Source organism: Sceloporus occidentalis, unplaced genomic scaffold (assembly GCF_023333645.1).
Source record: "Sceloporus occidentalis isolate IW3139 unplaced genomic scaffold, rSceOcc1.0.p SCAF_1, whole genome shotgun sequence".
NCBI classification, from domain to species: domain Eukaryota; kingdom Metazoa; phylum Chordata; class Lepidosauria; order Squamata; family Phrynosomatidae; genus Sceloporus; species Sceloporus occidentalis.
This window is the reverse complement of record NW_028316981.1, coordinates 316977230-316991795: the sequence shown is the minus strand read 5'-3', so window position 1 is coordinate 316991795 and position 14566 is coordinate 316977230. Positions and strand designations below refer to the sequence as shown.

The window sequence follows — 14566 nt, the reverse complement described above, 5'->3', positions numbered from 1 at the left end:
TCCAAAGAGCCACGCCCACTTCACAGAGAGAGGGAAGCCACGCCCACCCAAAGCTTCCCCTCCCTTCGGCGTTAGTCCTGAATCCTCTCCCAGCAAAAGGCCACGCCCTTCCACAGTAAAGCCCGCCCACCACAGACAAGGTCCGCCCACTCCTGGAACAGGCCCCTCCCTCCAGCCCATGTTAGCAACAAGCCCTTCCCTCCACGGCTGCCCTTCTACACTCTCTGGCAACAGGCCCCACCTTAGAGCACCAAGCTCTGCCCACCCTAGCAACAAGCTCCTCCTCCAAGCCTACACTCCCTAGCAACCGGCCCCGCCCTTCAGGAACAAGCCCCGCCAACTAGCGCCTAGCCCCTCCCGAACTCTACTTTTCTACATTCGCTAGGAGCAGGCCCCACCTTTGCGCACCAAGCCCCGCCCACCCTGGCAACAAGTCCTTCCCCCAAGTTCCGCAAGGGTCAACAGCCCCTTGTTTTGGGGGTAAGCTCCGCCACTCTCCCTGCCCCGGCGACAGGCCCGCCCCCTTCGGCCCTCCATGGGAGCCCTCTCTCTCTCTCTCTCTCCACTCAGTCCTAGCCAGAGCCAAGAGACCCCAGAACGGCTTCTCTCCGGCCCTTACCTCTCGCTTGGAAGGATCACGAGTCACCACCACTCTACTCCTCACGTGACCAAACGCCTTTCGGGAACAGTGATTGGCTGAAACGGCCGGGGGGGGGCACGGGATCACGTGGCACGAGGCCGCATCAGCGCTCAGCCAATCACGGTCGCCTATTTATTTCCGTCCCCTTTTTTCCGGCGTGGCGTCATAAGAGACGCCTGCAACCATTGGGCCACCGGTAGCCGTGACGTCGAGGAGAGCGAGGGCCGGGATTGGCCACGCAGCTGAGGCGAACCGAGTCGCCATTGGCTGCTCCCTTCGAGCGGGAAAGGCTGGCGTCGGGGATTGGCTGGCTCGGTCGGAGGGCGGGGCCTGAGGGCGAAGGGAGCCGCCTCTTGGCCCTTTCTACCTCAGAGGACGGAGGCTGCGAGGATGAGCGGGTGGCGGGTGCCGGGGCGCTGGGTCCGGGCGGCGCTGGCGGTGGCGGCCGCCGCGCTGGTCATCCAGGCGCTGCGCCAGAGCTGGCTCTCCTCCCCGGGCAGGCGCTTCCAGTTCGAGCCCGAGGAGATCGCCCGCGTCGCCAGGCACCACGCGGGTAAGTCAGTCAGAGGGGGAAGGAAGGAAGGACTGTCGGCAGAGGGGCCTCGGAGCACCACCCCTGAGAGTAACGCCGCCGCTGTTAACGCTCTTCCCGTTACAGCTCCCGTTATCTCGGCCGTCGCCGTTATAGCTGTCGTTACCATTGTTATTGTCACTGTAGCTACTTGTAGTAGTTATAGTTATTATTACTGCTGTGGTTGTTCTTTGTAACTATTGCTACAGTCATTACTGTGGTTATACTTGTTATCGTTATCGTCATCACTGTCGTTGTAATTCCCTTGACTGTTGTTCTTGTTGTAGCTGTTGTTGCGGTTATTACTGTCGTAATTGTGTTACTGCCATTCTTCTGGCTGCAGCTATCACAGTTATTGCCATCATTGTAGTTGAAATACTTATCATCATCATCACTGTCGCAATGACCCTTCTTACTGCCATGGTTCTTGTTGTATCTCTCCTTGCAGCTGTGACAGTTATCCTGGTTGCCTTCATTGTACTTAGCCTTATTACTGTTATTGTTGTTGTCGTAGCTGTCGTTACTGTTATTACTGCCATTGTTCTCATAGCTATCATTGCAGTTATTACCATCATTGCAGTTGTTGTTATTGCTGTTGTTGTAATTACTGTTACTGTTGTTGTAGTTGTTGATGTTACGATTGTCATATTTACCACTCTCTCCGCTATTGTTATTACTGTCATGGCGCTGCTTTATTTCTGCAGCTATGGATCCTATGGCCCCTTCACCCCAGCCTCCTTCATGGGATTCCTGCGTCTGAGGAAGTGAACCAAGCCTACAGAAGCTCTTGCTACAGACGTCTTTCTCTCAGGCTGCATCCGCACAGCGGAAATAATCCAGTTTGATGCCGCTTTAGCTGCTGCCATGGATCCAGCCTTGGAAATCCTGGGGTTTGTAGTCCGTTGTGGCACCAGAGCTCTCTGAGGGAGGAGGCGAAATGCCTCACAGAACTACAATTCCCAGGGTTCCATAGGACAGTGCCATGGCAGTTAAAGTGGTGTCAGACCTGGGTTATTTCTGCAGCCTTAGTCTCGGAAAGGTGCAAGATCCCTTTGCATGGTGATATTCCAGGCTAACAAGGCTGCACTTCTTAATTCTGCTTGTTATTGTTATCTTTTCCAAGAGTTTGTTTTAAAAAATAATTTTTAAATATAAAAAATACACATTATTATTATTATTATTATTAAGCTTTATAATAATAATAATAATAATAATAATAATTTTTATTTATATCCCGCCTTTCCAATTGCATGATCAAGGCGGCTTACAAGGCAAGAAACGATAAAATACAAGTAAAACATCACAATATAAAAAGTTTAAAAACATCATTACTAGGGGTAGGAATGGGAATCTATACAAATCACAATTCACTAGGGGCAAGAAAAAGACAATATATTGCACTAATCCGGGGTCGAAAAACAGAGGGCAAGGAGCAGAGAAAAAACACTATTACCTAAAGTGAAAAAGCCAACTGGAATAGATGCGTTTTTAATTGTTTCTTAAAAGAAACTAAAGATGCAGAGGAACGGAGCTCTACAGGGAGCTTATTCCACAATGAGGGGGCGGCGATAGTGAAAGCCCTCTGTGAGGTCCTCACCAGATGGGATTTAGGGACCTCTAACAAATTGGTCCCAGATGTTCTGAGTGTGCGGGGCGGATTGTATGGGGAGAGGCGGTCCTCCAAGTACCCTGGGCCCAAGCCATTTAGGGCTTTATAGGTCAAAACCAACACCTTGTATTGAGCTCGGAAGCGAATGGGTAGCCAGTGGAGATCTTTTAAAATAGGTGTTATGTGGTCTGTCCTGGAACTACCAGCGACCAGTCTGGCTGCCATATTCTGCACCAATTGAAGCTTCCGGGTTTGGTACAAGGGTTGCCCTATGTAGAGCGCATTGCAGAAATCCAATCGAGAGGTTACCAAAGCATGTACAACAGTTTCAAGGTCCCGACGGCCCAGGTAGGGGCGCAGCTGGCGTATCAGCCGAAGCTGATAACAAGCACTCCTGATCGTCGCGTCCACCTGAGATGTCAGATGAAGCGACGAATCAAGGAGTACTCCCAAGCTGCGCACCGAGTCCCTCAAGGGGAGCGTGACCCCATTCAGGACAGGCTGACAAATCTCACCACCCGGAACCGAGGGACCTATCACCAGTACTTCCGTTTTCCCTGGATTCACACTGAGTTTGTTCTCCCTCATCCAGCCCATTACCGACGCCAAGCAGGCATCTAGAGGAGAGATGCCATCCTTAGTTACTGCATCAGTCGGAGACACAGAAAAAATTATTTGGGTGTCATCAGCATACTGATAACACCGCGCCCCGTGTCTCCGGATGATCTCTCCCAGCGGTTTCATGTAGATGTTAAAAAGCATAGGGGATAAAATCGCTCCCTGAGGGACACCGGATGTAAGTGCCCTCTTATCGGAGCGACAATCCCCCAGCTCCACCATCTGGAATCTACCCGAGAGGTAGGACCGGAACCACTGCAAAGCAGTGCCCCCGATACCCAACTCCCCCAGGCGTTCCAGAAGGATACCATGGTCGATGGTATCGAAAGCCGCCGAGATGTCCAAGAGCACTAACGGACACGCTTCCCCTGTCCATGCTCAGACGGAGGTCATCAACTAAGGCGACCATGGCAGTCTCAACTCCATAGCCCGCCCGGAAGCCAGTTTGAAATGGGTCCAGAAAATCGGTGTCATCCAAGATCGATTGAAGCTGGAAGGCAACTGCTCTCTCGATCACCTTCCCCAAAAAAGGTAGCAGCGAGATGGGCCGATAGTTGTTATGAATCAGGGGGTCTAAGGAGGGTTTCTTGAGCAAGGGTTTAACCACTGCCACTTTCAATTTAGATGGAAACTGACCCTCTCTTAGAGAAGTATTAATGATGCGGTGCAACATAGTCAGCACCGCATCTCCCCCCTGAGCTGCCAACCATGAGGGACAGGGATCAAGAGAGCACGTCGTCTTCCTAACGCTTCGAAGGATCTTGTCCACTTCATCGGTACTAACAAACTCAAAGCGATCCAGTATAACTGGGGCCACGGATGCTTCGGACGCCTCTCTTACAGGACCTGCATAAATACTGGCGTCAAGATCAGCCCTGATCTGAGAGATTTTATCCGCAAAGAAGTTATTAAAATCATCACAGCAGGCTTTAGATGGTACCAGAATAGGGCTCAGGGAGGGAGGGAGCTGAGTCAGCTCTCTCACAACCCTGAACAGCTCTGCTGGACGCGACTCTGCGGACGCAATACGTGCAGCATAGAACGAATTCTTAGCTGCACCTATTGCCACTCCATAGGCCTTCAAATGAGAGCGGAGGAGTGTCCTGTCAGATAAACGCTGATGTCTTCGCCAGTTACGCTCTAGTCGTTGCACAGCCCGCTTCCTTACTCTAAGATCTTCCGTATACCATGGTTGTTTATTAGGAGCAGGCCGGTAAGGACGCTTGGGAGCGACACTGTGTATAGCCCTGGACAGGTTGGTATCCCAGATATTAGCCAGGGCATCAACAGAATCGCCGTCAGAACCAGTCGCATATCCCTCTAGGGCTTCTTGGAACCTTTTGGGTTCCATCAGCCTTCGAGGGTGGACCATCCTAATGGGTCCGCCACCCCCGGGGGAGCTTGAGGTAGAAGCCTTGATTCGAGCCTCAACCAAGAAATGATCCGTCCATGACAAGGGAGAGATGTTTGAGATCTCTACCCACGGAACCTCCATGTCCGTACTAAAGATCACATCAAGGGTATTACCAGCGCAATGCGTAGGCCCTGAGACTAGTTGAGACAGGCCCATGGCTGTCATGGTAGTCATGAACTCCCGAGCAGCACCTGTTGGAACTTCACTGGCCTCGAAAGGGATGTTGAGGTCTCCCAAGACAAGAAGTCTTGGGGACTCCAACACCAGTTCCGAGACCAGCTGTGTGAGCTCGGCCAGGGAGTCTGTTAGCGCACGGGGTGGCCTGTAGACCAACAGAATCCCCAGACTGTCTCTAGCCCTCAGGGACAGGTAAATACACTCGATGTGATCTGTTTTCCGGACTGGGATCCTGGTTAAGGAGAAGGTGTTTTTATGGACCAAGGCAACACCACCCCCCCGTCCACCTAACCTGATCTGGTCCTTAACTGAGAACCCGGCTGGGAGGGCCTGGGCCCACACTGCCTCGCCCTCAGGCCCAAGCCAGGTCTCAGTAATGCACGCCAGGTCACAATTTTTGTCCTGCAAAAGATCAGAAAACATGCTGCACAACCCACACAAATAACACAGATATGTGCAGACTACAGATATAATTTATTTTTATTGAAACTCGCCATTAATAATTACATTTACAACCTTTTCCTTCTCCTTAGGATATCCACCTGTCCGTCCCTTGACCCATCCATCCTGTCACATCTGTTTCCTTTTCTTTCACCCAGTTCTCCTCTCTCCTCCTAAACCTTCTTATCCTGCACTTTCTTTCTTAGGTCCAAAACACATTGCAGAAATAATCCAGTTTGAGACCACTTGGCTCAATGCTAGGGAATCTTGGGAACTGTAGTTTATTGTGGCCCCAGAGCTCTCTGACAGAAGGCTCAATGTCTCACAAAACTACAGTTCCCATAATTCCCTAGCATTGAGCCAGGGCAGTTAACGTGGTCTCAAACTGGCCATTTGAGACGGCTCTTGGTTACTGTTTTGTTTTTTAATAATAATAATAATAATAAAATTTATTTGTATACCGCTATTCCAACATTAGATCATAGCGGTTAACATTAATACAATAAAAAACATAATACATATCCCCAACAACAAATATCCCCATCCCAACCCCCCCCCCCCAAAAAAAAAAACATACTACACAACACATTGTTAAAAACATTACTATTTACAAGACAACAAAATTAGCTGGATAGAAACAGTTGTGTATTGGGGGGAGAACAAGATGGAATTAGGACACATGAGGGAAAGCTTGTCAGAAAAGGAAGGTCTTGAGATTTTTCCTGAATAGACCTACAGAGGAGACAGAGCGGAGCTCTTCGGGAAGCGAGTTCCAAATCTGAGGGGCTGAGGTAGAAAATGCCCTTTGCGCGCACGAGACATATCTCGTCTTAGGAACCCTCAAAAAATGCTGCCCAGTTGATCTGAGAGTGCGGGGCGGACTATATGGGGAGAGGCGGTCCTCCAAGTACCCTGGGCCCAAGCCATTTAGGGCTTTATAGGTTAAAACCAACACCTTGTATTGCGCCCGGAAGCGAAAAGGCAGCCAATGTAGATCTTGCAAAATGGGTGTTATATGGCAGGTCCTGGAGCATCCAGTGACCAGCCTTGCTGCCATATTCTGTACCAATTGAAGCTTCCGGGTTTGGCACAAGGGTTGCCCCATGTAGAGCGCATTGCAGAAGTCTAATCAAGAGGTTACCAGAGCATGTACCACTGTTTCAAGTTCCATTTTAATAACATTTTATTACTTAAATAAAATAAATTACTTAAAAACATGTAATTTCTACATCCATCCTACAGTACAAATCTTACAATATATAAACAGCACATACCTACATAAATAACACAGACTTAAACAAATACATACCAGCTATTATACCTCTAAGATGCATTAGTGACTTACCTTCGTACTTCTTATCTAACCTTGTTGAATTTGCTTCTTATTTTAATTAAGATCCATATATTATGAGACCCATAATATAAATTATAATCTTTACTGTTATTATCTACCCTTACTTGTTGCTCTCTGTTCTCCAATAAGTCTCTTTCTTGACAAATCCATTGTGTCATATTAACCAGCATTTAAATACCCAGCTGTACAGATTTCCAGTATTTTTGACTACAGCTCATTCTTTCTCAACTTTTTAGACTGATTTAAATGAGTAATGAGTCAAGTTTATCTATTTGCATCATAGTTGCTAATTGTAACAGTCAGTCTTTCTACGTTGGTAATGCTTCACTTTTCCATTTTGAGGCATATAGTATCCTCGCAGTCACCTCCAAAATTGGTCTCCAGTTTTTCTTTTCAAATTCTTTTTCAAGACAAAAAGTTATACTCAGTATGAACAATCCTGGATTTTGTTGTTGTTGTTTTTTAACTGAAATATTCCTAGCTGCTCTTACACCAATATATATATATATAGAGAGAGAGAGAGAGGGAGAGGGAGAGAGAGAGAGGGTTTTAAGCACCAAGCCTAATTTTGGTCCTTTTATTGCCTGCAGGGTTGGACCATGAGCAGGCGTTTTCCAAGATCATCGTGGAATTGCGCAAGAGGCACCCTGGGCACATCCTTCCAGATGAAGACTTGCAATGGGTGTTTGTCAATGCTGGTGGCTGGATGGGTTCCATGTGCCTACTCCATGCTTCCTTCTCTGAGTATGTCCTGCTCTTTGGCACAGCTGTGGACACTGGAGGACACTCGGGTAAGCTGGGTCAAACCTGCCAGGATGCTAATGTGGGATGCGAGGAAGCGGGAAGAAAATATTTTTCTTGCACAATCAGCCCTCCACATCTGCGGCTTTGACTTTTGTGCATCTAATTATGTGCAGATTTGATTAATATGTTCTCTCTTGGAATCTCTAGTAGGCCATCCAGTACAACTCTGTTGTAAGTTGACTTACAGTTGCATTGCAGGACCGAGAGATTACTAGATAAAACACTTCTCCAGGCATTTGTAGGTCCTCCAGCATGATGCTGTGGTCAACCTCTGGTGGATGTTGACCACAGAGTTACACTGGAGGACCTTGAGATTCCTAGAGAGGTGTTCTCTCAGGTAAAAAAATAGTTTTTTAAAAAAAATTTGTGGTTTTTCTATTTTCGGGGGGTCCATGTCCCTAACCTCAGAAAATGTGGAGGGCTCACTGTATTAATTATTTATACCCTACTTTTTAGAGGAGAGGCAGAGGTAGTGGGACTACCAATGTTGTGTGAAATCCTGTTTCTGGGATCTAAGGTTCCCCTATTCCCACCCCCGTCTTTTTTGATTAGAAGTCACAAAATATACTGATAGGCACCATAAGACAAGCTTGTTGCCTCTGCCTCAAGAAAAGTATAGGAACAAATGGGGTGGGGAGGGAGCAGATCTTTCAGAGCAGGCAACTTCTATTGCTGATTCACACTGGGCATTAGGTCTTAAGGATTAGCCAGGTTTTTTTATCCTGTGTCATCCCTTATAGGTCGATACTGGGCTGATATTTATGATACAGTTATCTCAGGGACCTTTCGGCAGTGGAAAGAAGGAACAACGAAAAGCGAGATCTACTACCCAGGTGAGTTATCTTTTCCTTGTTGTACAACAGCAGAGAAGGAGAAACAGTACGAGACTGAATACCCTATGTCTATCTGTCTATGCAGGAGACTCCATTGTCCATCACTCTGGAGAGGCCACATCAGTGCAGTGGAGTGCTGGCACTTGGATGGTGGAGTATGGCCGTGGCTTCATCCCCTCCACACTCGCCTTTGCCCTCGCTGACACGGTTTTCAGCACTCAGGACTTCCTCACGCTCTACTATACTGTGCGTGTTTATGCCAAGGCGTTGCTCTTGGAGGCCAGTGCCTACTTCAGTGACACAAGCTAGTGAGCCCTGGCTTCTCAGCTCTCTTCCACCTGTTTGTTTTGGAATGGCAGGAGCTCCTCTCACCCCACCTCCCTTTGGCTGTATCGTGTCATAGAGGGCTTGGTGCAGCTCATGTCCTTATTCCTGTCCATCCACATGAGGTTGGGAGCATGGTAGATATTTCAGCAAATAAGGGGGGTGTCAAACAGAGCAGTCATATATAACCCTAGATCTATATTTCTTAATACCGGAATGTCTTTCTCCCATGTATTTCTGTAAATAGATGTCTGCTGTCTTTGCCATGCTCTTTGTGGAATTAGCATGACCGAGCATTCAGGGTATCTTGAGGCTATATATAGGAGAAAGAGAAAAATAATAATTCTCTTAACATGTTTACATGGTCTTAGTATGATAGAGCCTCCAAAGATGTAATCTTCCAGGTTCTGATGATGCACAACTTTGGCATTTTCAGGTGGGCAGGTGCTTGATCATTTCCCCCACCTCACTGAAATGAACTGAGGTTGAGCAACAGCAGAGCATGGAAAATCTATTCCTTAAAGTATATATTTGCACTACTGTGGAACATAGGCAATAGAGACTTCCTGTCAAATTCACTCTAATCCCTATCCCTCATTTGGAGCCAGCTCAGTTTTTTTGAGATTGAACATGGGTTATCTTCATATTTCTGGCTTAGTCCATAGATACGATAATTAAATTCTAGACACCCTGTGATTGTGGGGGGGTGGGATTTGTTTCAGTTACACATTGTGTTTTGAGTTCTGTCAGATTTCTGTTCTGCAGGAATGGCTTACGTTGTGTTTCTCTGAAAGATCCTGTTCTTTCAACAAGCCTGTCCTGCTACATTTCTAGAAAAAACAAGTTTGGTTTAACATGCTTCCTCTATCTCTCACTGAATTAATTTATGCTGCTGAAGCTAATCTGGATCAGAACCAGTTATATAATGCAATTACTTCTCAATTTGCACTGCTAACCTAATTTACCCTATAATCTTAATGGTTAGTTAGAAATGAAAACCTACAGGGTCAGTAATTAGAACAGATTTCCTTCTGCCCCTTCACCCTTTTTCAGAAGACCTTATCCATGTTGAGAGCCACCATCCATTGCCTTAACTTAGAGCCTTACTCCGGTGGCTAGTTGAGCTATGCACGCATGTATTTATATATATATATATATATGTATATATATTATAGATATATACCTCCTGGTATCTTGCAGGATTCAGGTGGCAGTCGTTCCCGAGGATGCCTTTTGAATGAGCCCTTTGACAAGTGTAATAGCTTCACAGTTTGTCTAGAATCTCTTCCTTTTCCTTTTGTGGTTCTTGATACAGCTGAGTTGAAACTCTGAATTATTTCACCTTTAGCTTGAAATTCAGATGGCAGGACCAAACGCAAGGATTATTTGGAGGGAGTAGTAGAATTGGATAAATGACTGATAAGGCTTTACTGGTATGTGATATCATTGTGGCCCTTGCCCCTTTTCTCCATTTTCTTACCATTTACTCAACAGAACCAGATCTTGCCTTGGTGACAGTCTTCAGTTTTTTCCAAGAATGTCCTATCATGCCAGGGTCCTTGAGAAGGAAAATTAGTATCTGTTAAGAGCAAGAGCTACCATTAAGGGTCTTCCCTGTCTTTTTGTCTCCTTCCATTACCCTTCATAAGTCCTCCATCCTTTCATGGTCTGCAAATGGAATCATTATATCACTAACTCATAACGGTCTGAAAATTTTTTAACTTTACTTGCTCCTGCTGCTACCTCATTGGCAAATGCCTGGTTCTCCTTTAAATTGCTGATTCTGCTGAAAGAATCACTCTTCCCTTTAAACAGAACGTTACTCTAAATATTAAACGCAACAGAAGCTTTCCTTGTCTCTCCCAGTTCTTGTTCTCTGAAAGCATCAGAAACTGTCCCAAGCCACTTTTCTCATACAAACAGGGAGTACCATTGCTATTATAGATCAAACTGTAGCCATCCTTTTGCATTTTTTCAATCATTGGAGATTCTCTTTTCCTAAACACGGTTGAAATCAAACCATTTGTTCCACCATCCGCTGTCCTCCCCATTAGCACCCATCCTTGCACTTTTCTTCCTGTGGATTGGCTGCAGTGGTCAGAAGTGCAAGTACAAAGCAGTCACTTCTCCCAGCTTTGAGGTACCAGCAACAACTTTAGCAGTACAGTAACTCCTGTTCACCAGGGAACAGAAAAGATGTGGGGTATTCTAGAGAGTAATCACCTGCAACATTAAGTCTTGTTTCCCTCCACCAGCAGCAACAGAGTCAAGGAGACTGCATGGCCCAAGATAGTCTTGTCTTTTCTCATTAGTGAATGTGTTGGTTGGCAGGTGACTAGTGTAACTGACTACTTCTCAACTCATCTCCCAAGGAGGAATCGTATAAATGTGTCCTTAAGGATCTTCCTTTGTAGCCTATAATAATGTCCATAAGCTTAGGCAGGGGTGGGAATCATGCAGTGCTCCAGGTGTTCTTGGGCTGCAACTTCCAGTATTCCTCACCATTAGCTGCACTGGCCAGGGTTTTTGGAAGTTGCAGTCTAGCCATATCTGGAGGATTAGAGCAAGGGGATGATTTCCAAATAAGTGCAGCTGATTAGTGTATTCTGGAACCCAAGCAAGCCCCTTGTCTTCTCACCCACCTTTCATGTTTGTGTCAGGATGTGGTAGTAGATTGCAGTGAGTCACCTTGCTTTCAGGCTCCATCTGGCCTGGCTTCTGCTAGCCCTTCTTTGTGGAGCAATCCCAAGGGCTATCATTAGCAGCACGGCATAGGTGGCCAAAAATATGCAGTCTCTTTAACCTTGTAACCATCAGGCAGACATGTAGCATGTATCTGGTTTCTGTCTTGGTTAGTACAAATGTATCTTGAATACGTATCAGATCTTGGTTCTTTCATTTGCCAACCATTGCTGGAGAGTAAATCAGTCTGTATGATTGTTAAACAAACAAAAATACAATGGACCATGATTCAATTGTCCTTGTGTGTCTGCCTTTGCTTATCATTGAAACCTGATACACATTGGATATTTGCTTTACCTTCGGAAAATTGTGTCTTGGGTATCAAGGGAGCTCTTAAACAGGTTGGTATGGCTTCTTCCTGTATCTTTGCAAGCAAGCACATTCAGCCCATACTTTATTGCTCAGCCCCCATGAGCTCTGGAGCATGCATCCTTTGCACTAGAAAAAGAAAGAAATTACTCTGAAAACAAACCAAAGACATGTTAGCTTAATCAGGGCAGGGAGGATGGACTCATGCAGGGCTACAGTATTTTCAATATGGATGAATGTCAAGGAGCAAAAGATAGATGGACTGGCAGCATTAACCTGGAATACTGTGTCCAATTCTGGGCACCACAATTCAGAAGGATGTTGACAAGCTGGAATATGTCCAGAGGAGAGTGACCAAAATAGTGAAGGGTCTGGAAAATCCTATGAGGAGCAGCTGAGGGAGCTGGGGATGTTTAGCCTGGAGAAGAGAAAGTTAAGAGGTGGCATGATAGCCCTGTTTAAGTATTCCTGTATAGCAAAACGGGATTGGACTAGACAGCCCTTGGGATCTCTTTCAACAACATGATCCCAGGAGCAGAATACATGTACATTTTCAATCAGCACTAGGTTATGGCACTCATTTGAGTTTTGAGTTCGCAAGCAGTTTTTTAATCCTGCAGCACAAGGTACCAGGATTACCTGTCTTCTACCACTGCATTTAGCAGGTACAGCTTCAGGAGTTACTATGCCCTTTTGTCTTCACTTGCCAGTCAATTCATGAAACAAAGGTTTGGCCTCAGATCTAAATAGCTAAACGAGACCTTTATTGCCAAAATGGAAATCCAATTGCACCTTGGTAAAAATGCTATCAGCAGTGACCCCTGTTGCTATTCAGTTGCACAGGTACCACTTGAAGAATTTTAAGAGCACTTTCTGAGCCTGAAGAGGACTGGGAAGGCAGACATTGTGGGACAGAGGTTTCTTAATGGCAGGAGTCAGCAGTTACTCCTTGCTCTGGAGGGTCAGGAGCAGACTACTTGACTTCATCCACTGGCTTCCTAATTACTGATTTGTTCTGCATGTACATCTAGTTAGTCTTTATAAAGGAGATCAGTCTGCCTCAGGCCAAGGTTGACCTTATTTCCACTGAATTATAAGATATCCCTGAACTGAAATGATAGAATTGAATCATGAGCAAACACCTGGCTCATTATTTTTGGAAGTAGATGAAAATTAGCAGTGCTCTCTATATGAACAGTTCTTCCTGAAAACTAATTCCATTATGTGATTTTGTCCTTCCACATGGTTTTTAATATATTCCACTTATGAAGCATCATATGACTAGTACTCAAGTACAAGCTGAGTACCCCTTACCCAAAACAAGTGATCAGAAGTGTTTCAGAATTGGGATTTTTTTTTTTGGGGGGGGGGAGAGATTTGGAATACAAGTAGTGTAGCTGTACAGTACTTGAGAGGCTGGAGAGGGATGCCTCATCCACTGGGTTGCCATGAGTCGGGGCTGACTAAAGGGCATTTCACAACAAGAGAGATGCTAGGGTCTATGAAATGGTGAGAGATCTGGATTTGCGCCATTTCACAGATCCTCACACTCCAGCCTTGCAAGTGCAGTTCAGGCCTCTTTGCTGTGTCAGGCTGTGCAGTTTCTCTCCTAGATGACGAATCGTATGGGCTGCTGCAGTTTTTGGCGATTCCCAGTGGTTGTATTCAGGCTGTATGTCCTGAAAGGAATATCCCATTGTGGGAGAAAGGTGGGATATAAATCCAAAAAATAAAAATTCCTTGTTTTGCAAAATTCCCCTTAAGAAGGTCACCCAGTTAGCTATTTTACTCTTGTTGTGTGCCTTCAAGACATTTCCTTATCGCAACCCTAAGGCAAATCTATGGGGTTTTTTTTTTTGTGCAAGATTTGTTCAGAGGTTTGCCATTGCCATCCTCTGAGGCTGAGAGAGTGTGACTTGCCCAAGGTCACTCAGTGGGTTTCATTGAATTGAACCCTGGTCTCCAGAGTTGTAGTCCAAAACTCAAACCATTACGCCACCCTGGCTCTCCTTTTTAGTTTCATCTATTTTTTCATATTTTGTTTGCTGAGGGATACAGAAAGTACTTGGAAACTTTTACAGTTCATTGATAAAGGAAAGCTTAGGAGAAAATGTGGATTTGCTAATTTATCCCTAAATCTTTGGGGGGGGGGGTTCTTTATTTATTGATTTTATCCTGAATAATGCCACACAGCTCATATAATACTTCACTACTAAATATTTCCATTATTACACCACAAATATTTCAACCCTCTCCAGCAGCTATGACAGATATAGTATTCAATACCTGAAATGTGGCATATCTAATAGTTCCCCTCACTTCTTTGTACCCCTTTTCACCTTTGACTTTCTCAGTCCAAGAACTAAGCCTTTGGTTTATGTAATTTAAATCCTGCTCTGATTTTTGAGGAAATGTAGGACAGATCTCAAATTTAGACACCTGTCCACCTCACCCCAGTTTGCCTAGAAAAAAACCATGCAGTCAGGAGCTGGGGGTGAGTTTCAATTCAGGATATGAAATCATGCTTGCTTTATGTGTTGTTTTGTTCTGTACTATGCTTAACTTGGTTAATCCATCTTGGAGTGTTTGGTGGGATCCCCAACCATGTACCTGGATCATGAAGAGGCATTGGGTGGGGATACTGGGGCTAGCAATGCTAATTAAATAGTAGGGTCAACTTATTGCTGTTTCTGAGCCTCAGCAGGTGGCAGTAGTGCCCTTCAGTATGTG

At 45.6% G+C, this 14566-nt stretch overlaps 1 protein-coding gene across 1 annotated transcript; it reads left to right on the top strand.

The window, feature by feature from the left end:
• The first annotated feature begins 987 nt into the window (after positions 1–987).
• On the top strand, positions 988–11765 carry LOC149324266 (sigma non-opioid intracellular receptor 1-like). The gene is made up of 4 exons (XM_089498036.1): positions 988–1193; positions 7415–7615; positions 8369–8461; positions 8547–11765. Exons 1-4 carry the CDS (start codon positions 1031–1033, stop codon positions 8768–8770), a joined length of 681 nt encoding a protein of 226 aa, XP_089354162.1. The 5' UTR covers positions 988–1030; the 3' UTR covers positions 8771–11765.
• The last annotated feature ends 2801 nt before the right edge of the window (positions 11766–14566 follow it).